Source organism: Acartia tonsa, chromosome 1 (genome assembly GCF_053477335.1).
Source record: "Acartia tonsa isolate MP-2025a chromosome 1, ASM5347733v1, whole genome shotgun sequence".
In the NCBI taxonomy this organism is placed as follows: domain Eukaryota; kingdom Metazoa; phylum Arthropoda; class Copepoda; order Calanoida; family Acartiidae; genus Acartia; species Acartia tonsa.
The window spans coordinates 20,399,971-20,424,136 of NC_137260.1; the positions used below are offsets into that span (position 1 = coordinate 20,399,971).

General features: G+C 31.0%; 1 protein-coding gene across 1 annotated transcript; it reads right to left on the minus strand.

The window, feature by feature from the left end:
• Nucleotides 1–5,979: 5,979 nt before the first annotated feature.
• Nucleotides 5,980–24,163, minus strand: LOC145314674 (uncharacterized). Its single transcript, XM_080154690.1, has 2 exons — nucleotides 23,976–24,163; nucleotides 5,980–7,380 (listed from the first exon to the last, which is right to left on the minus strand). Exons 1-2 carry the CDS (start codon nucleotides 24,093–24,095, stop codon nucleotides 6,232–6,234), a joined length of 1,269 nt encoding a protein of 422 aa, XP_080010816.1. The 5' UTR covers nucleotides 24,096–24,163; the 3' UTR covers nucleotides 5,980–6,231.
• Nucleotides 24,164–24,166: the final 3 nt, after the last annotated feature.

Genomic DNA, 24,166 nt, shown 5'->3' on the forward strand with positions numbered 1-24,166 from the left:
AAGATGGTAGTTGGCTTTGACTAGGCTGATGTTTTGGGTTCGAGTCTTCATCAAACATGCAATACTTTAAACCATAAATTGGTACCTACTGCTTACTTATTCAGACATATTTAACTTAAAAACGGGCATGAATTTATTGCTAGCTTGTAAATATTTTCAATTGTCTATGTCGGCACTATGGTATTAAATAAAAAGTGGCCATGGTTGACATGGTATCCATATGATGATATAGAAGCTAATTTAATCCAATAAAATAACAACATTTGTATTGATACTAATTCAAGACATATTAATTTGGTGATTACAGTTAGAATAGAAAATAAAAAAAACAATTTTTTCCATTTTATTTGTTTTTGAAGCACTACTATTAGACAATTTATTCTGAACTCATCACTATTAAGCGATGGGGAATTTGCAACAGAATTGATTAGAATGAGGATTAAGTAAAATTGATAAAAACAAAATATATTGTAGAAATAAAAGTTATTATCTGGATGAATTTTTGAATATCGACTTTTTGACACAAATTAAAATTTGTATTGGTTGACAAATCCTTATAGTAAAGTAACAGGATGTTTGTCTGTTTGTGTGTCTGTACCGAAGGATATCGCTAACCGCTGAACCGATCGGGTTCTTCTTAACTGGGTAGATTCTCATATGTCCCGGGAAGGTTTTTTTAAAACTGTTTTGGAGGAGGGTACCAACACTCTCCCAAGAGAAATCACAAAAAATCTAAATTTTTTTACGTTCTCGATTTTAGAAAGCGAGTTCAACGCAAATATAAACGCCAAACGCAACATAGACATATTTTGAATATAAAAAAACATTTAAAGTGCCACTAGAGGCCTCTATGGGGCGTCGCCTCTAGTTGTTGATATTGCATTATTATATAACTAGCGGCTGCGCTCCTAGGTAGAGGGAAACTAGAAAATAGCTTAAAGCCATACCAAGACTTAAATAAGAATAAGATAGGCCAAAACTATTCCAGGACCTATGTGAAGCTTCCATGAAGAGGAAAACTCAATCACCTAAGCTAAGTAGCTATTGAAATCCAGGGCAGGCTTCAGACAAAAACTGATTTATGTATTAGGGATATTCCTGAGTTTAAAACTGGAATAATACTAACCACTCTCATATGCAGTCACACTAACTTACCAACCTTTCGTAAATTGTTTAGAAAGGCTTCGCTTTAGAGATATAAAAAAGTAGATACTAAATATAAAAGTTTTAGTCATTCTATGTAATATATTCTGATACTCATAGCGAGTGTAGATTAATTAATTTTAATACTTAGACCTAACTTTTTACTTACAGATATTCCATAGACACTTTTTAGCAGTGCTGCTACTCTATAACTAGAACCTTCAAATAAAACCGTCGGTAGATCCATACAGGCATACAGGATGGTACTCTACCACAAAATGGTCATAATACTTTCCACGGCCAACGAGAAGCTACACTGTAAATAGTATCGGTTAGTAAGATCCTAAGTGACATATAAACAGACACGCACACACAGATCCTGTTATTTTTTGGGGGGTTTTAGGGTTTCTTGCATTGATTACTTGTACCTACTTCACGGCATTATTATAGTAGAGGAAAGACCTGGTCCAAAATATGCGCAATAAATTATCATGCATTTTGGAACTTTCAGACAAATATTATGCAACCAAACTAATAAGATTGATTGTCAGTCTGTAATTATTTGTTTTTAATGTTGACTTTTTAGTTTTTATAAGGTATTAATGTTTTAGTGTTGTAATTCATCCTTAAAAGCAACCTGGTAAAATATCCTATTTAAAAAACTGAAAGAAGAATGGTCCTATCCTATTATATAAAGTAGTAAGCTTTTTGTCTGTAGCGAAGGATTTCGCTAACCGCTGAACGCATATGGTTATCCATTACAGTACACGAAGGGTATCTCCACTCTTATAATAAAAAATTACCTTCTCCCCCCTAAAATGTTTTTTCTTCAAAACTTAATTAAAAACTGGAAAATACCCCTCCTTCTTAAGTGCTCCTAGATGCTTCTATGTGAGTAACTGCTAATAAATCTTATAAATGCAAATACCTTTTATCCACTTCCTATTAATTTTAAAGAACACCTACTATTAAATATAAGAATAATAGTTTGATGACTTACAAACAATTATTTACAAATCACGATAACATTTATAGAGTACTTCAAATCATAATTCAGTACTAGTTGAAGTTGGGAATATATTTAAATTTGTTGTAGTAAGGCTTATGGTTTATTTATTTATTTAAATTTAAGAGGACAAATTTAGGAAGATAATACAATTATCGTCTCATATATAACCTACTATTATGAATGAACATCCCTATTTATCTACCTTTTAAAGTAATTTTTATATTAGTACAATAAACAAACCTAACTAGCGTACAAACACTGGAAATGGGACTATGTGATAATTTATCTATCCTACATAGGAGCCATGCATAAAACAATAGCTACGACAAGTGTACTTGTATACCCAACTTTTTGGGAATTGGACACCATAGTAATTTATCTACCTCTATATAGGAGGCATGCATTATAAACTAGTTACGACAAGTGTACATGTGTACCCAACTTTATGGGAATGGGACACCATAATAATTTATCTATCCCTATATAGGAGCCATACATAAAACAATAGCTACGACAAATGTACAAATGTTCCCAACTTTATGGGAATGGGACACCATAATAATTTATCTATCTTATATAGGAGCCATGCATTTTAAACTAGCTACGACAAATGTACATATGTTCCCAACTTTATGGGAATGGGACACCATAATAATTTATCTATCTTATATAGGAGCCATGCATTTTAAACTAGCTACGACAAGTGTACATATCTACCCAACTTTATGGGAATGGGACACCATAATAATTTATCTACCCCTAAATAGGAGCCATGCATTATAAACTAGCTACGACAAGTGTACATATGTACCCAACTTTATGGAAATGAGACACCATAATAAATTATCTATCTTATATAGGAGCCATGCATTATAAACTAGCTAGGACAAGTGTACATATGTACCCAACTTTATGGGAATGAGACACCATAATAATTTATCTACCTCTATATAGGAGCCATGCATTAAAAACTAGCTACGACAAATGTACATATGTTCCCAACTTTATGGGAATGGGACACCATAATAATTTATCTATCTTATATAGGAGCCATGCATTATAAACTAGCTACGACAAGTGTACATATCTACCCAACTTTATGGGAATGGGACACCATAATAATTTATCTATCTTATATAGGAGCCTTGCATTATAAACTAGCTACGACAAGTGTACATGTGTACCCAACTTTATGGGAAGGGGACACCATAATAATTTATCTACCTTATATAGGAGCCATGCATTAAAAACTAGCTACGACAAGTGTACATATGTACCCAACTTTATGGGAATGGGACACCATAATAATTTATCTATCTTATATGGGAGCCATGCATTAAAAACTAGCTACGACAAATGTACATAAGTTCCCAACTTTATGGGAATGGGACACCATAATAATTTATCTACCTTATATAGGAGCTATGAATACAAACATCATATTAAATATATATTCTTTGCTTATTCATATTAAGGGACATTACGTCTGTTAAATTTTAAAAGTAGAAACAAGGGAATCTTTTGAATCTTATCGCATAAAAAAAAGCAGCCGAGAAAATCATATTTGTCTTTAAGAATTTTCGTTTTCACAAAAAAAACCATAATAACGCAAAAAATCAATATTTAATTACTTGGATGTTGCACCAGATTTGCATGTACTCAAATAAAAAGATACTCACATCTGACTAAAATAACGATACCCCCATTCAACCCCCTTTACCCCATATCCCATCCTCCTACCAAATGAACTAACTGGCCAATAAGTGAGGTCCAAATTAGCAACATTAATTGATGACAAATTTTCCCCTGTCAATATATATACGTATTCTATATCTATTCGTAAAAAGCATGAATATCGTAGGTTGTAGGAGAAGATAGCTAATTAACCTTTAAATTAGATTTGAAATATGTATCTTTAATAGCAGGCGAGATAATCAAGTTTTCCTCTTACCTTTAAAATTAAATATACATATAAAAAATGTCGCAAAAGTTTCCTTTGAAATCTAGTATGTATATTGTTTGCGTATTCATATTAAAAGTCTGGTTCTAATGAAATATATTATCTGGAACACAGTTGAATATTTAGTACTGCAGCTACTCCAAAACTAAGCTTATCCAAATGTTCTTTTTGAGATAATGAACTTTGACCACGTTTTCAACATTATTGACAATTAATGCCTAAAATCTCTTTTTTATGTAAGAATCTTAAGGGATAAGACAATAAACGAAAAAATTATGTACTTACCCAATGATGATAAATAGATTTATGACATATTTATATTGTAAAGACTGAGAACTGCAATATTTAAATCAACCAATCAAGGTCTAATAAAAGAACCCAACTTATAAGAAAATAAATTTATGTAACTTTGGGTATCCGTACAATTTACAGTCCAATGTTCCCTTCCTCCCCTGCTATCATATCACAAAGCAACATAAATACTGATACACTAATCGATGGGACATATTTTCTGAGATGTCTTTGAGTTTCACTCGAACACTAACCACCTTAACACTGAACTCGTCTTGGTTTAAATATTATGGTACTGTGACACACTTTAATCTGATTGACTCTAGGACCAATTTTTATAAGATGTGTTTATTTGATATGCTTTTATTGAGCCATTAAGACATTATAAAGTGAAGGGGGGCGTTCAGGGACTATAGGAATAGATTATTACACACAAACTTCCCATGAATTAAATTGAAATAGTTTTTCCTCTCTTCCTGCTTTCTATATACACGTAACTCTTTAGATGCATTTTTTTCATAATGATAAATCATGCCTGTCTTTAGGCCATAGCATTCCTTCTACAAAGTATGACATAGTATACATTAGGTACAATTTTATAGTCTTTACTGACGAACGTTCCTTTGGGCCTTCCAAGTATCGAACACATTAACTTTTTATTTGCTAAATTATATTACTCTAATAATTTCAATATTTTTAATAGAAGCACCATGCAAAGTTAAGAAAATCTTTTTGTTTGGGCCTTTTGACTACAGCCTTATCCCTTTATTCATATCGGCGTTATAATAATGGACGTATGCCGTTTATGGAAGACTATTAAATCATGAGTAAACCCACAGATGGAGATAATCATACAGTAACTTGAAATAATCTTAATCATTGTTTGTTTCATAAAGAAAAATTATCAATCCCTTTTTTGGGGTTTTCCTTTCCCACTTCTCTTCTCATCCTTCCTTTTTAGACTATTTTTATGACGTCACACATGACACTTTCCGCTGTCTATATTTTTTATCTCGACCTAGGTTAATGCTAAGAATTAAGACTATTGCAATTTTGTGATTAATAAAAAGAAATAAAATTGCCTAATCACTACATGATTAAAATAAATTAAAATATGTTAAAACCAATCCATGTTCCTGAGAAAAGCCAGCACAATGTGTGTTTATTGTAGCTTGTTGTTCTAGGCCTTAATTTTTAGTAGAAGCGAGGCTTTTCTACAATTAGGTCCTGCACGTCTGAGACAGATTTTTATTAGAACATCAAGAGATGTAAGAATGTTCAGCCCCTGCAGACTAACAAGTGGTTTTAATCTTATAATTTTTCGTTTTTTTATCCGCGGATAGCTAAATATAATACGATACAACACTGCATGATGTCATTGAAAAGTATTTTGTTAAGTCAATACAAAGTAAGTTATCACCATTTGCAGCCGTCACACAGTCCTAGAAATTGGTTTTATGTCTACATAATCCTACCCTGTATGAAGGGAAGGTATGTTTAAAACATACAGACTGAAACATACTAGTTATAAATATAGAGTAGCTTCGCTCCAAAATAAAAAAAAGAAAACAAATCATTTATTAAAAATAAACTTTATTTACTAACTAATATTTGGCATGGTATGATTAGAATTAAAATCATTATTACATTAGAATCAATAGAGACTGGGAAAAATATTCTATTAATTGTCCGCAGATTTGAAAAGAAACTAGAAAAAGGAAATATAGTTATGATTTCTTGAAACTTATTGGATTGTCTTTACAGTTTAAAAGTAATTTAATTTTCAGAATATTTTTCCCTTTTAGACAAACATCTAAATATGATAAAATTAGAAATACCCATTGTTATAATGTGTAGGGGTTGCTCTAGGGGTCGGAATACCCAAAACCTGATGACGGGAAATAATGTCTTGGGACAAATTGTCCTTGGAAATATTATCACGAGAAATAATATCTTGTATGGGAGTTTCGGCACTAGAACTACTTGATAAATGGCTGCGGGCGGCCGCTAAATAGTCCTGACTAGGTGCACCAGCCACCAATAATTTATCACCCTGAATTTGCGCGGGGTAATGTGCACGTGATCCATTCAAAATGGCGGGAAAGGGCACAACTGCGGCAGCCATATTTTGACGACACTCGAACTCAAACTGTTCCACAGTTTGCTGACATTGCACGTTATGCTGATGCTGAACAGTTGCACTGCATTGTACAGCTGTGGCACACAGCGTTTGATGGATGCTGCTGCTGCTAAAAATTGGTTTAGAGCTGTCACAACTATTTGGATAAAAAGTTCCAATTTGATGCTGTGGGCCGGGGGAGGAGGGGTTGCTGCACATATATTTGGTATTTAGAGATGATGTTGGAGGGTTTATCATGTTGGGACTGACTGAATGTACATAGGGGTTGTGAGGAATTGTCATAGGTGACTGTGGCGTTGACTGGGTCATTATTGTGGATGGCGGCCGGGATTGTGTTGACAGTGGCATTTGGGATTGGATAATATTGCCATTATATCCATTATTAAGCTCAGGATAATGCATTGTCTGCTGGTTATTATTATACAATGTGACAGTTTGACTGTGACTAGTTGGAACAGCTGTTAAATCAGCTGATCCCCAGCTGCTGCCACGATGGCTACACTGGCCAGCTGCAGCAGCTTGTGATAGCTGACATTGTAACAGTTGTTGTGCATGTAGTTGGTGTAGTTGGACACAGCTTATCGGTTGTGAACAAGCGGCTGGCGGATAACACAACTGCTGGTCGCTTGAAGGACAATTATTTAGCTGTTGCTCATGATACATGGAACAAAAAGATGTGTTGAGCTGCGAGTTCGAGTCCTGTTTTCCATTGAAGCTATTGTTGTTGTTGTTGGAAGTTGGGAGGGAGAGGTTTGAGGAGGATGTAGACACAGTTCGAGACTCAGAGCTTTGCTTGTGGTGATTCTTCTCCAGGCAATTCAACTTTGTATCTTCACTCTGAAATAGAAAAATTTGTTAATACAAATATAGTTTTACCAAAAAATAGACAGTATAATTTAATTCCCCTTCTCTATTTTTTATGGTTTCTTGCCCCTCTTTACTTCTTTAACAAAGTACTTAAAAGCTAGAGGCGAAGCCACTAGGTATAAAAATGTAGATAAAAATCTATAATACATATTTTTATAATTTCAAAATAACCATCTTGTAGGGTAATTATCTATGTATTTGCTTAAAATCCATAAAAAAAACTTTACAATTATTTGAACAAAAAGGTAGGATCAACAAAAAGACGGTAAAACTGTACCTAATTACGCTATACTTGGCATATAAAACTATTTAACGAACCATATAAATGTCCGCTGCTATTCAGGCTAAAAATATAGATCACCTTTAATATAGATAAAAAGATAATAGAATTTAGCTTTCTTGTGTTCCCCAACTTAAAGGCTCACAGTTGACTTGAGTTAATTTTTGGTTAAATGTTCCTAATATTTATACTTATAATATCAATATAATTAATAAACATGGTGTTTTTTAAAAGCGAAGCTTTTCTATAATTAGGGTCGGTCCGTCCGTCCGTCCGTCCGTCCGTCACAGAGAGTTAGCTCTTTTCGTTAATTTAAACAGGTTAGAATTGTCCTATCGATTCCAAACTTTGCATGATGATTCCTATAGTAGTTAGGTACAATTAAGAAAGCGTAGCAACTCTATAAACAATACCAGAATGTCCGTACGTCCATTTTAAACATGTTGATTTTTAACTTTTTTGACAAAAAAATTTTGTATGTTAAAATTATCCGATTCTTCTGATTTTTAAAAACTGATTCCTATTACAACAAGGTACAATGTTATAAGCGAAGCATCTCTTTAAACAAGTCCCAAAAATGTAAGTATGTCCTTAAACAGTATCATCTATTTATGCAGTTTTGCAACAAATATTCTTAAAATATTGTTTGTACTGATGCATTGATATTCTTCTAATTCAGTTCTGACAATCTACAAGTGTTAATGTTCGTTTGTCCTTCCATTTCAGAGCTTCGCTTTTATGGATGTTGTCATCCTTGTTTTTATCTTTTTTTTACAGGAAATATTTTTACAATATAATTAACCCATTCACCATTGATTCCTATAAACATTAGATATTATGTTATAAACAAAGCATCTCTATTATCAAGTCTTAAAATGTAAAAATATTCATATAGAGCAAAATAAGGATATTTTAATTTTCTTTTTTTGTTGTCATCCTTGTAATATAAATATCATTTTGATTAAAGTGCAAATAAATTTTAAAAACCAAAGTTAGCTTAGAATTTTTTTTAAACTAAAAAAACTAATTGTGACTCTGGCATAGTGTGAAACTGTATGGCTGTAGTAAGAACCTTAATTCGTGTTGACCTTTCTTCAAAATAAATTGACCCTTCCTACACGGATCTTGTGGATAGGTTATTGAAGTGGAATGCAAGATTACTCATAAAATAAAAGCTAGAATATTTGTTTGAAATTCATTTAAGGTGTCCTCTGCCCTAGAAAATAATCTAAAACTGACATAAGACTATCAAGAAGCTTCCCTAGTACAACATAACAAATTATCTGATGAATTTTGATTAGACTTATAATAAATTAATATTAGTAATCCCTTAATTCCTTGACTTATTAAAAAATAAAACATAATATAGGGTGGGCTCATTTTAGCTTTTATGGACCCCTTTCACTAAAATTACCCGCCAGAAAAAAACATATTCGGAGGTAGGGGTAAAAAGAGTTATTAGAGTAATAAAAACATCTTTTCAATACCTAATTGTAAAAAGAAAAAGAAGAATAAGAAATAATAAAACAAGGATGATAACATCACAAAGTTCCATAGGTTCAATTTAAATCTAGTTTTTGTTACAACATGTAGTAAAAAAGACGAAAAACAAGAAACAAAGTTATAAAAATATTAATTAACAACGAATAAATTGATTTTAGAAAATAAAAACCTATTTTTCTAGTAGCAACTGCATTTGCTGCCTATATTTAGAAAAAAACAGTTCCTTTATTGTAAGGTTCATTTTTACCCAAACATTTTTTGATAAATTGTGATTAAAATAAACAAATGTAAATTTATAATTTATGAATTAATAAAACAAAAGGGGGCCAAAATGATATAAAAAGGGAAATTATCTTATTAACTTTTTTGATTCTTTGATCTTGCATCATAAAAGTTTTTTTTAGTCGTTTCCTTCTTCAAAGAAAAAGGCCTAAAAATCAGGGCAAAAGTGATATGTAAGTAATTATCATTCGGATAAAATGTATTGTTTGCTATACAGAAAACGATTTTGGAGCAATAAAAAGTTTAAAGCAATCTAATATAACATTTTTCAGCAACCAACCTTTTGATTGCATGACCTTTATCTAAATCATTACGCATTTTTATTGCATGACATTTATCTTAATCATTAAACTTTTTTGGTAACAAAAGACGTTTTTTATAACTTTACTTTTCCTTACACCCCTACCTAAAATAAATTAAACTTCTTATTATACGATGGTCATGGTTATTAGTAATTTTAGTCCTAAAAATACACTAAAACAGCTTGTAGTTGATGCTTTATAGGAAAAGGATATAAAGGTAAAGAAAGAATCATTATAACTAGTTTTATTTTGTCAGTTAAATCTTTTTAAATGTTGAGCTTTTCTATTTTAGGAGAGGTTTGGAAGAATTTAATTTATACTTCTTGCACTTCTTTTATAGTGTTTTATGTGACAAAAGTTTTTCCACGACTTTTGTCTAGAAGTCCTAAATGTGAATTGCACCTGTTTAATGACCAAGGCATTGCTCATATTATATACAATACTGAAAATTACTTTACATCCTGGTTCTAACCAATCTCCCAAGATTTATTTTTACATTCTTTTATCATTAAATCTTGAATATTAAATTTTGGCAAGTTTTTAAGGAACTTTTTAATCCTAAAAGTGCATTATGTTGATATTTTATTTGCCAAGATTACATTAAAGATAAAATTAAAACATAATTAGTAGATGGCAGCAGGGAAATATATATTACATATGTACACTGTAAAAAACATTCACTGATAAAAAATAAATTCAATTTCATTTTTTCTCCCGTAGACCTTTTTTTGTAATCTATGTTGGATGAAATAGAGGCCAGGGGTAGGCTGGCACTCCAAATTTAATTTCTTAGAGCGTGTGAACATCCCATCCCCCTGTACCCCTTTTGGCACTCTTAACGTTTTTCTTTAAATTTTGATTTTCATTAAATTTACAATTCAATAACATACTGCGCTATATATTGTCATAGTCATGCTTGTTTTAATATATGCAAAATAAATAAATTTAATCTTATGAAAATGCAAAAAGGGTCAGAAAATGGCCAAAAGCGAAAAAAAAACAATTATGTATCTGAGGAGCAAAGTAGAAATATATCTAGACATTGAAATGTTTTGAGAAGCTATATCTCCCTATGTTATAGTTGAAATTTGAAAGCTTCTTTTATTTGATATTCTTGTAATAATGAATATTAAAGCAATATAACATGAGATAAAGGTTAGGATCGCGATTCGTGCTCCCTATCTATTGCATCTGTATTGACAGCTTTGTTGTTAGAGGTAGGTATTCAAAAACTAGAATATTTATCATTAGATTCAGTGCGGTAGTGAGGTGTCAAAATTGGATTGACTTACCTTTTTTTAATCCATAATGGTTCCCCCGCCCCCCCCCCCCACACCCCACCCTCCGATTAATCGATGTGCACACTGCACACCACTAATTTGATATTATATTTCTTACTTTTAACTTTAATAACAAATAACCTTTGTATTTTTACAAATTATTACAAAATAGCATGCTGTAACTCTTCTCAATAAAGTATTTTAGTAGGACAGCGTTTAAGGTGACCTACTATATGAAGAACGGTTAAATATGGGTAATTTGCAAAATTATGATTTTTAAGAAAACTAGAACGTGCGTACACGAATGAAATTAATGCAGAGATAAAGCTGACAAAATATGCATCAATCTGATGTTAAACCACGGGAGGCCAACAGATTCTAGCCAAGGAATATTAATACTACTAGGAAATATGGAGAGAGAGGGAGAGAGAGAGAGAGAAAGAAAGAGGGAGAAAGAAAGAGAGAAGGAGAGAGAGAGAGAGAGTGAGAGGGAAAATAGAAAGAGAAAAATGTAAAATGTAAAAATGTAAGAAATTTTAAGGAAGATATTAAGTATATGTACTTTCCATCATCCTTTCATTTTCTCTCTTTCTCAAACTATTTCTCAATATCCATTTCTTTCTCTTTCTTTATCTTTTTTTCTTTATATCTCACTCTATTTTTATCTTTCTTTCTTTCTCACTCAATCTTTCTATTTTTATCTGACGGTATATTCCTTTGAATCAAGCCTTGAGATCCGAAAAGATTATGTTTATTATGGAAGACATGAAAAAGGACAATATTTTTCACTAGTAGCGTAAAAAATAGCGTAAAAATAACAGTATATGTGATAAAGAGGAAATTATGTCCATAGTTAGCGCAGCTATAATAAGCGAACAATATTTGTTATAAAAGTTACATCGTCCGTCTGTCTGTCTGTCCGTCCGTCTGTCCCTTAAGATATCGGTAACCGCTGAACCGGTCGGATTATACTCTTCAGGGTATATACCTATTGGTCCTGTGGTGGTTTTAAGCTATTTTCTTGGGGGATGGGACACTTCTAACCCCCCCCCCCCCCAATTTCCCCCCCCCGAAATTTTTTAAATTGATACTGGGGCAGCTCTAATTTTTTTTTAAATTACCTCTTGGGGCAACGCCTCTAGAGGCTAGGGGCGAAGCCGCTAGTACTGATAAATAGTAATACTATATAGTAGCTGCGCTAATGAAAATGCATATAGTATAGTGAGTATACTATTCACACTACTATGAAGGAAATACTAATGGATCCTATTATTATATAGAAGATTTGCTACGTAAAATGCATATCATATGGTGAGTATATCATTCACTTCCTTACTTTAATATTGGACTGCAGGAATTTGGGACATATAATATAAAAAAAAAATTTATTCCTTGTTGTAAGTAAGAAAGTTTTAATAAGCTATATTAAAATTACATGATTTTTTCGGTGAATTTATTTGAAATTAAAGAAATGGTGTAATACATGACAAAAAAGTTTCCCTCTATGTAAAATATTGATGCCGGACAAGTTTTTGGCTATTTTCATTGGGTAGCTCTAAAGAGAGAAAAAAAACAAATCCATAATTTTTCAATCAAAAATTAAACAAAAAATTAAGCTTTCGACATGAAAGGCTAGGGGCGGGTAAAAGGAAGTGAGTTGTATTTAAGTAGATTATTTCAAAGTTGGCATTATTCCATAAAGATGATAAAGTCGGTGTTAATGCTTGTTAATATAACCACGACTTAATCTATATTCTATCAATGACAGGCAAATCATTCTCAAGAACAAAATGTGTATTGCTGATAAAATATTAAAACTCAAATTGGACCACTTTAACCTCATTTAGAGCAAATATTTTTCAATTTTAGAAAAAACGTGACTGTGATACTTTGCAGATATAGTTTCTTTAAAATGTTATTGACAAATTAAAAATTTGATAAGGAGAAGAACAGTACACATAACTAACATATATGTAGTTGGCCAAATAGTTTTTATGTGATATCATCTTGAAAAGTATTTTTCAAACCCTAATTAAACTAAAAGTATTCTATTAAAAATATTTGAGAGAAAAAAACGTAATTGCATGTTGTTTTGAATAAATTATTTTGATGGAAATTAGCAAATCTGCTACTCAAAACAGTAGGAGACAAATAAGTTGGAAACAAGAATCATCAAATTCCATGGAAGCAAAGCATGTAAAAATACATAAAATAAATGTTTTTCGTCTTCAACTTTTACACAAGTGAAAAAGTTTATCATAAAGGCTAAATATTGTTATTTTTACATTATTAATTTTTCTACATTCTATCATTATAAACCATTGATTCTTCAGGTTATATATCCTTGTTTAGGATCTATGGATAAACACAATAATGTAAAGTAGTAAGATTTTTTTTTCAGTAGTTACGAAATGGTTCATCCAAATTATACTCTTCAGGAAAGCTTTATAAATGTCTAAAGGTGGATTTAGGCTATTTTGCTGACCCATACCACCCTCTTTTGGAAGCTATGTGCGAAGCAACTACTATGATTATAAAGTAGCTATGCAAAAGAAACAAAGAAAAAAGTATGGGGAAGTCCAAGTAGCAAAATTTTGCCTCTCCTTAATTTGAAAATAGATTTAGCATTAAAATTGGCTGTTAAGACTAATAAAATTCATAACCTGTCGTTTTACATGGATAAAGAGATAATCATTCTCTGATATACCTAGGTGTTATTATATCGACTATGTATGCTTTTTTTTTAGTGTGCAAAAGTGTCTTAAAATATATTTATACTAGAGGCTTCGCCCCTAGCATTTAAGAGCTCTGTTAAAGTGGTAACGACGTGCTAGAAAATAGCTCACAGCCATCCAAAGACTAAAATCTGAAATAAAATAGCCTAAAACCATCACAAGACCTATGTGAAGCTTTTCCAAAATAGAGAACCAAATCAGTTTAGTATTTTAAACTATAGAGATCCTTACTACTTTATAAAATATTATTATATGTATAAAAACATTTAATTTTTTAACTATTTATTGGTGGAATACATATGTTTCTCTATAAAAATAGATCATCAGTTCCAATTAAGATGTATAAAATAAGAGTTAAAAAGATATATATTGATTGTTTGTTTAAGAATGCCCCAAAACGATGCTTTTCCACATATCGTTAAAGTCTCTTAATATAAGTTAAAGAGATTTCATTCAAATCAATTTAAATTATATTTTATGAATATGTCATTGTCCTAATCTAATGAAAAATCAAAACAAAATGTGACTGAAGCCATTACACTTCTGGCAAATTAGCATCAATAAGCAATAGGAAGTTTGTATTTTAGGCCAATTTTAAAAGCTTTATCGTCACCCTAATTATTCCAAGGCACGCACTTACTTAAGTGTGGCATATGATTGGATTTATAGTTAGTTGAGCAGTATACAAAATGTAGCATTACATTAGTCTCCATAGAGAGGAATAATCTATTAAGAGGCGTGAACCTAGCTAAAAAATAGATGTTTATATCATCGTATTATAGACAGCTCTCCGCAATAATTAAATTGAAAAAATATTAAAAATAACCTTGTTAGCCCAGATGGTTCTAGGGCCCGGCCTAACAAAACTAGTGTTAATTTTATGATTTTTATTTCCATGTTCGTGGAAAATTGTCTGTTATACAATATTAAATCAGTGCTGTTGGTGAGAACTGGTTCTTATCCATACTTTGAAAGCCATACTCAATTTTTATGCACTCTCACATAAACACAATTTTTAAACGTACAAACAAACATTGTACGTGCCAACAACTATATTCTTCTAATATATAAAGTGCTTATACAATGTTTCATTTACATTAATTCGCGAGAAAAAACTTGGAGCTTAAATATCTTTTAGTAATCATTAGAGGAAGATCAAAGAAGACAGAAGTTTTATTAAAAATAATTCAATCTAATAGCTAGATAACATTAAATTAAGTTGTTTCGAAAGAACTCCTTAAAACACACTTCTCATTTAATTTAGGTGGTTACAATATCACTTTAAATATTTGTTTACATATGCTTTCAAAATAAATTGCTTAGAATTTGCTTTATCTAATATCTTTTAAAATTTAGTCCAAACTGCAACATTCCATGGAGGGAGGGGTCAATAGTCCCCAAAGTTTGGGAATAACGTTTTCTTATTTGTGGGTCTAAACAAATTTGGGGACTTTTATTGTGATTGGTTGGTTCATTAAATTGGGTGTCCAAACGTTTCTACCACTATTTATAATCTATAGAATGGATAATTTTGTGTATTATCATTGGGGATGTATAGCAATTTATCAGCCATTGTCTTGATTGCCATTAATTGATTGTAAACAAGTGTACAACTTGAATTTGTTGTACACAAAAGGTAAGTCGTTGTGCAGCAACTTTTAATTTACGTTTTTGGAATACGATTAATTCTCGTGTGTGAATAAAATTGCTCCGTCACTAATAGAGTTAGACACAAAAGGGGTAAGGGGGGTTTAACCACATACATAGGGTATTTGGGTATATGGGGGAAAAGGGTTTAGGAAAAGAAAGAAGGGTTTGGAGGGTCCCCAATATTATTTCCAGATAAGATTGTTTGTAGTGTTTTTTTTTGTGTCAATCTTTAACAAACAACCCTTTAATTGTATGGCGTTTGTGTCAATAATATTTTAAATATTTTTTTCCTCAGTGCCAATGCATTTCCAATATTTGCATACTTGACATATTTTTCTAGTTTTAAAACATTTATTGATATACTAAGAATAATATTAAAAATGATGGTTTTTTAAGGACCCTATGACCAAAGAAAAAAAGGCAATCAAAATTTGTTTAACATTTAACCTATTATTCAAATCAAACAATTTATTTCTTTGATGAAAGAAAATTTGATTATACCAAATGATTTTTAAAAATCAAAATAACAAATCAAAAATACAGTAAAAGTGTAACTTTTTTTACGATAATTTGACAATTTTTTATTTAACAATTTTGATAAAATAATTAAAGACACACATATAGTTGTCTACGAATGGTTTCGTTGATGACCTTCTAACTCAATTAACCTCAATTGTTAAGCAACGTTGCTACATAAAATTATACAATCATTAAGCATTTTAGGGAAGCTTCACATAGGTCATGGGAAGGTTTTGGGATGTTTTTTTTAAATCCAAGCCTTTTTATGATTTTAGGCTTTTTACCCTTTCATATATTACATATACTGTAATATACAGTAGTAAAATTTATTTTGTGGGTACAACCTTTTAGGGGAGATTTTTTAAATGTCTTCGTGTGGTTTTTGGTTATTTTACAGATTTTCACTTCCTCCCCTAGAGACTAGAGACGAAGCAAAACAAATCATATATAAGCACAATGATCAATAGAACACCAAAAATAATAATTAAAATCGCCCATCTAAACCTAAATGTTACGGGAATTACATGAGTATATTTCTACCGCTATATTTAAATGATTAAAAACAGCGATGGGAACCATTAGAACGAATTACAAAATCATTAGGATACGGCCAGGGGGCGAAGGGTAGTAAAATTAACAAAATTTAAAATAATCTTACTGTTTTGTGTTGTTATCTTTTAATACATATTTTTATTAGAATTGTGTTTTGAGTAATACTTCAGGATCTTAAGGGACAAAATAATGGAGAATAAATTAATATGCATCCTCCATTATAAAAAAAATTACACCTTCTGTAGATAAAAATTATTGATTGAAAAGTTTGGACACTACAAATTGGAAACAACAAATGAAGTTTTGATAAAAGTACCCAAAGTTTTGAGTCAACGAATGAGAGAGCATGTTTATATAACTTTGAGAACCAGTAAAAATCAAATTACAATGTGGTTTTTAGGTTTGCGTTTTTGGATAGAATTTATTTGCTAACCCAATTATCCCTGAACCCTCTTTTTTTTAGCCATCTCTCCTCCCTTCCCTAACGTTTTAGAATTATTAAAAGAATAGAAAAAAAACTCCTTATTCATCATATTCTGGATCATTACAATCAACAAAGGGTAGATTGAGATATAACTTTAAACCAAGAAAACGTTGATTTTCGGATTAAACGTTTAAATTTCAACTTTTTGGAAAGTTTTCTAAGCTAGACTTTAAGAAAGACGTCAAAAATTTAGTGAAGATTCCACTGATCAATAATCTTATGTAATTTCTTCGTCTGTCTGTACAAACAAAAAGCTTATGTGATAGAGTATTTTTTCTCTGCTCTAGAAAAGATGTAAAAAAACCCAAAAGTTTAGCTTTTTAAAATACGTATTTTTCTAAATAGCTACACGAAAAATTTACGATATTGTCTGGTAACCGCATAATATTGGAATATAAGATTTGATTAGTCATGGAAACAATTCTAATTCATAGGCTTTAATTTAACTGTGCCTATATATTGTTAGGCAGGGATAAAGAATAATTACTCTTCATGGCTATATCCCTCTCCTTCGAAAGTTTTTACCTTTTCAATTAAGAAATTTTTCAAGCTACTTTAAGTTGAATTATAGAGTTTTTATCGCGATAAAACTTGATATTTTGTTTTCAAAATGTACCTTGAAAAAATTCAAATAAATTTAATTTGAATTGAATTGAAATGAAATGACTGTTGCAATTAAAATAATTCCCAGCATTGCAATGTTCAAGGAGTTTTTACCTTGTCCCAGTTATTTACATGATGACAGACAAACAGTACACCGAAAATATATGCAAGTTTTCAAAATATAAGGGTAAGTAACAATTAATTTACTGCTTCTAAAAGTTTAGTTCATATTTGGTTTTAATAACTCCCTTTTCTCCTATATTTTAGTACTTTTTTATAAGTATTTATATTTGACTTCACTATCTGTTGAAATTGGTGATTATTTTCTAACTTTTATGTAAAATATCCTTTTCCAAATAGCAACGGTATACATAAATAGAATAGTAGTGAGCCCAATTTTCTAGAATTAGATTTGTTTAATTGAAAAGAATCTGGCAGTCATGCAAACTTTTTATATACAGGGTGATCTGGAAACTTTTTTTGACTTATTTCAAATAATTAAAGTATTTATGAATATACATACAGGGTGTTTATTATATCTGGAGCTCATAAAAAAGACATGTAAAGGGTGATTTGAATTTCAAGTTTTCCGAGTTATAGTAGATTTTAATGCATAGATGTAATTATTTTCAATAATGATTATAAAGAAATTATAAAGTAAATTTAGGTTAAGGTCATTTTGGTTGAATCTATAATGTTTTAACAAACAAGAGTGACATAAATCACAGGTAGGATAAAAAGGTAAACACAACAAATATTCAAAAATCATTCTCATATATGATATATGTATGTAAGGTAGAGTTTGAGTCTTTTTTTTTGTAAATATCTAAAACTTGAAAGGGCCAAAATTGGAAATGGCAAATTGAATAGTTTCTACGCTTGAAAAAGGAAAAAGTGTTAAAGATTAATATGAGTCAATAAGGGTACAACAAGGACACGGTGAACATACAATAGTTCTCAAAAACAGTTTCTGGTAACCTTTTTAGAACTAAAGAAATCTTAAAAAGGTCACAAACAAAAGAAGAAACTTCAATGTCTTAGTGAAGTAAAATTTTTGGAAAAATAAAAATGGGGGGCGGTGTCATTTTTTTCCAATGGGCGATATTTCTGAGGAGGGTGGTGCTACTCTTCCCCAAAATAGTTATAAACCTTCTTAGAAAGAAGAACCATATTGGTTTAGCAGTTAGCGAGATCCTTTGATACACATAGACTGACATACTGTTACTTTAATATATATGAAACTCATTAATTTAATTTTGTAATATATGACATTGTCCTAGTAAAGGTAGGGTTACTTGTTTCTCATTTCCCGTTCCGGCACCAATTTAGATAATAAATTTATTTACAACCAATTTTCTGAGTCTCTTATTTTTCAATTAGACCTCCTATATGTATAATTCATGACAGAAAATAAAAAATCGAACACAGTAATAGTGTCTGACTAATTATGACGTAACAAAAAAAATTAGCCAATGAGAGGCCACTATAAATTTTACCATTGGTCAATAACGGCCTCTCATTGGCTAATTTTTTTTTGTTACGTCATAATCAGTCAGACACTATTACTGTGTTCAAAAAAATCTAACTTATGCGGTATCTTATTTTTAAGAAAGTTTCTAAGTCTAACAAAACGTAACCTTTCCTTATAGAAGAAAACTTGCTTTTACATAAATAACAAATAATGGGTTAATGCATAGACGTCCAAGCTATTCTTTTTGGGGGGGGTAAAAAATTTTAAGGGGGGGGGGTAATTCGTACTTGGGGGAGGTAAAATGGCGCGCGAAGCGCGCCGAAATTTTTTTTGACCCCCTCCAAAATTTTTACCCCAGGGGTAAAATTTGCTTGGGGGGGTAATTACCCCCCCTGAAGTCTGTTGGGGGGAGTAAATTTAGTTTACCCCCCCCAAAATTTATCCCCGGGGTAAATTTTTTTGGGGGGGTAATTTAAATTTTATAAAATATTTAGTATTAAAAATGCGCGCGAGGCGCGCAAAAAATTTTTTATTAGGGATTTTTTATTTTGGTTGGGGGTACCTACGGCACCCCCAGGGTAGGGGTAAATTTTAAATGGGGGGGGGGGGGGTAAAATGAAAAAAAAATTGGGGGGGGGGGGGGGGTGGGTAATCGCCCAATTACCCCCCCCCCTTGGACGTCTATGGGTTGATGAGTGTTACACTCGAATAAATAGGATTCTGTTCAATTTTGCCATTGTCCTTGTTATCTACATACATTATTTCTATTTTACTCAGGGATCTAAAGGGATAAGTCAGTAGAGTATTAATTGTTGGACACTTCATGTTAAAATAACAAAATACTTTTAATTATGTAGATTAAAATCAAAAGTAGACAAGGATGAACACAGCTTGCTTGTACCAAACAAAAAGAAGTAAACGTTAGAAAAGAGGAAAAGTTTTTAAGTCAATGAATGAGAGAAAGCGTTTATAAAACTTTAGGAAATAGTATGATTTACAGTCCAATGTCCCTTTCCTATCTGATCACATCATTCTATCTATTTTTAAAAGCGAAGCTTTTCTATAATTAGGGTCGGTCCGTCCGTCCGTCACAAACGAATAGCTATTTTCGTTAATTTAGGCATGTTAGAATTGTCCTATCGATTTCAAACTTTGCATGGTGTTTCCTTTAGTAGTTAGGTACGATTTAGAAAGCGTAGCAACTCTATAATCATAACAAGAATGTCCGTACGTCTATTTAAAACATGTTGATCTTTTTTACTTTTTTAACAACAAATTTTTATGTGATCTAATCATCCGATTGATCTGATTTTTGGTATGATGATTCGTGGCACAACAAAGTATAATGTTATAAGCAAAGCAACTCTATAATCAAGTCCTAAGACTGTAAGTATGTCCATAAACATTATCCTATATCAAGCAGTTTTTCAACAAATTTACTTACAATTTTGCTCCGATTCTTATTGATTATTTAGTTCTGACACTATGCAAGTGTTAATGTCCGTTTGTCCTACCGTTTCAGTGCTTCGCTTTTATGGATGTTGTCATCCTTGTTAGTACTATAATGGTAAAAAAAACATTTCATTGTTTAATATATTGTATTCTATAATGGAATTTTTACTGTACTGTTTAAATATATAATTGTCCTTGTTTAGCATTTAAATCTAAGCTTTAATATGTTTTATGATATATGTATATTATGAAAAATATAACGTGACATAATTAGTCTACGTTTAGTAAACAGAATAAATTTAAATAATGTCAACACAATCACCTTTTACTAATATGTAAAATTAATGCGGGGAAAATTTTTCTGAAATATTTAGAATCAATAACAATTAATATTGAACACTTCTATTTTTCAATCAAAATTCAACAAAAGTACCCAAAGTTTTTGACAAAACAAAAATGTAACAGGTGGTTACAAAACTTTGGGGACGAATTTAATTTATAGTTCGATGTTTCATACCCACGTGAAAATTAAGTAATTGGTAAAAAATTGAAATAGACAAACAAGCATTATGCGTTTCAGTAAGATCTATTTGTTTCAATGAATTCAGAATATTTTGAAAATTCCTTTCTTTCAATAATGAACCAACTATACATCCCTCTCTCTAAAATTAAAGTTTCAGAAAAACCTAAATGGGGCGATTAGGTTGGAATCAAGAAACTGATAGAAAAGCCCCATATTGTTAGAGTTCTACTATGGAGGTTCAGCCCTCTTTTATATGTTAAAGAGAGTGGGTAAGGGGTTAGGTTATCCAATAATTCTAAAAGTATTTTACAATATATGTATGCATAAACCTAATTTATTAAAATAACTGTTTGCTGTCTCATTTAAAGCACTTTCAAAGTATACTACTCGATTTGCTATTATTTAAAGATGTTACTTATTTATGTCATAAAATGTATCATAGCGCATTAATCTGTGCCTTTAAGCTAAGAAATATAATAATACAATAACAAACTATAATAAAAAGTATTATAACCGTAGATAAATAGCCTAAAATCTTTAAACGACTATTACAACAATATTCTGTAAAATTAGAACAGTAAGTATTAAACCATTATAAAGATTTTAAGTGACTCAAAGGTTTAATATTTAATTTAAAACGTCGATAAAAAAATCAAAATAAAAGAGAATCCATTTATAATTCGTAACTAAATAGGGAGAAGAACAATAAAGAGGTTATGCAAAGGTGCGGGATTAAGAATTGCAAAAATATTGTGGAAAAAATCTTTTGATTTAAAATGATGTGTAATAAGACTATTTAAAATATTTATACATTTTAAAAGGATATTATATATTTATGTAAAAATAGTTTCTTGGATAAAGCATTTTCTTTTATTAAACATAAATATTATTTTAAGGATTTATTAATTTTGACTGGTAAATTTGTAACCTTATATATTTCATACTTGACATGCGCTTTAATAAAAGAGTTAACTACATTTTGATATTACAATAGAACGATTGTCGGTACTTTATTTATGGATTTGTAAAACTTGTTCTGTTAAGCAACTGTACATAAATAGAGAATGAATAATTTCAAATTTTGAAACTGTCCCAGAAGACTTTTGTGCGAAGTTTATAATAGTTAAATTTACTCAAATACATAAGGGTTAATACGTGGACGTCCAAGCTTTTTATTTTAAAGGGTAAAATGAGGGGTTTCAAGGGCTTGAGAGGGGTAATCTAAAGTATCTTTAATTTTTTTTTTTTTTTTTTTTTTGGGGGGGGGTAAAATACCCCTTTACTCTCACCCATGGACGTATGTGGGGTAATTTTCTTATTGATTGCAAGAAAAATTAAAGTTTACCCCCTTCAAAAAATTCATAAAATGTCAATTTATTATGTATGTAATTTTACAAACAACTAAAATAAGACCTATGCAACCAACTTAGCAACATATTGGCATGAAATTTATTGATTTTATGCACTCTGTTCTACGCGTAATAAGTTGGAATTTATGGTGTCAAGATCCCATTAGTCATTCAAAACCAGGAATGCAGTAAAAGGTAAATGTTAACAAATAAATCTACTAAAATTTAAGTAAAATTTCCGCTGTTAAGTGCTGTTTGAAAGTTTTTAAGTCCAAAAGTAATGGTTGAAAGTTAGTCATGATGACGACTTAAATTAGCTTTATCGATATAATGTCAATAATAGCCAATTTTTTTGTATATAGTCGACATAAAACAATGATTGTGTATATATTTAAAGGCCAACTTTTGAAATTGGAGGACAAATAAATTAGCATCCATTGACTTATCCCTGTATCCCATTAATCATTCACGGATTAATCAACAACAGCCAAAGAATATTAAGGACAGGGAAATGAAAATGTTTTTAATATTATATGACTTATTCAACAACTTTTTTGATGACATATATATAAATATATTAAAAACAAACAAACAAAAACTTTTTAAGGATGAAAAAGTAAGAAGCAAAAATTTGTCTTTAGTCGCCAAAAAAAAACTAAAGTAAATAAAAATAGTAAACTTACGAGAAACGATTTAATTTAATCCTGTACGAAAAATAAATAAAGGGGAAGAATATTTTATGTTGAAATAATCGTCCCTAGCCCTTAAAACAACAACTCGTAACCTCCATTCAAATTAAGGAAATACAATAATAAAGGGGGTTGTATGTGTTCTTCAAATTTGAGAAAGTAGCGTAGCTGTTCTACATATAGCAAAGAAAATAATAATGTGTTTGTCTTTTTGTCCGTCCTGGAAAGTAAAGGTTACTGACTTAAAGTAGTCTCTAGAATCCCTACACTGTTTATTCAATTTCTTTTTAAGCTGGCAGTTATATGTTAGATTAGGTTGAACATGTTTCAGGACAGTGTGTAACCCACAGGGGTAAGGACCTTTTCCTATAAAGTTATTTAACAATTAGGAGTGGTATGGATCGTATTTTAATAATGACAGAAGAATATTTCCAACTTATTTTTTTGTCAATTAAACTTTTCCCTTTAACTATTGTTGAAAATGATTTATTTTAAAGTTGAAATGATTGGTGTTGCGTTTAATGTTGTTGGGTGTTGAACAAATTAAGTTGTTGGTGGTTGTTTAATGTTTTTGGATGTTGAACAAATCAACAGCAGTTGTTTAATGATCGACTTCGATGGGCTATTTTTCATTTACTTGCCCGAAAAGTTTAATATTTCTTTAAAATTTATTGTTTAAAATAAAATGGACTACTTTCATCGTATCTAGTGACTTAGTGCCTAAAATCAAGAAGATCTGTATTCAAAAATGGTCTAAAACCATTAAAACCCTAACTTGGCTAAAACGATATCAGTATTTTTCTCATTGCCCATACTAATAGTAACTTGATTACAACTGTTTTATACAGTGAAGCTTCTCTATAAATAAATTTAATAAAAACAAAGTCTCACCTTCTTGAGATAGCAGAATGTCAATATTATCAAACACAGGAAAAGTGAGGCCGACACAATCACGATGATCACAATCCGTTTCCGCTGCTCAAGTAAACCGCCGTTATCGCCGCCAGTCATCGGAACCGCAAGGTTTTCCAGCCGTCCATGGCAGCCATTGCTGTTTAGTTGGTTAGCACAACCGTCTGCTT

Bases quoted from the DNA above. Each gene is read 5' to 3' on its own strand.
- LOC145314674 (XM_080154690.1), bottom strand. From the start codon at position 24,095: ATGACTGGCGGCGATAACGGCGGTTTACTTGAGCAGCGGAAACGGATT. The intron at 7,381-23,975 runs GTGAGACTTTGT...TTTCTATTTCAG, and splicing joins CATTCTGCTATCTCAAGAAG to AGTGAAGATACAAAGTTGAA.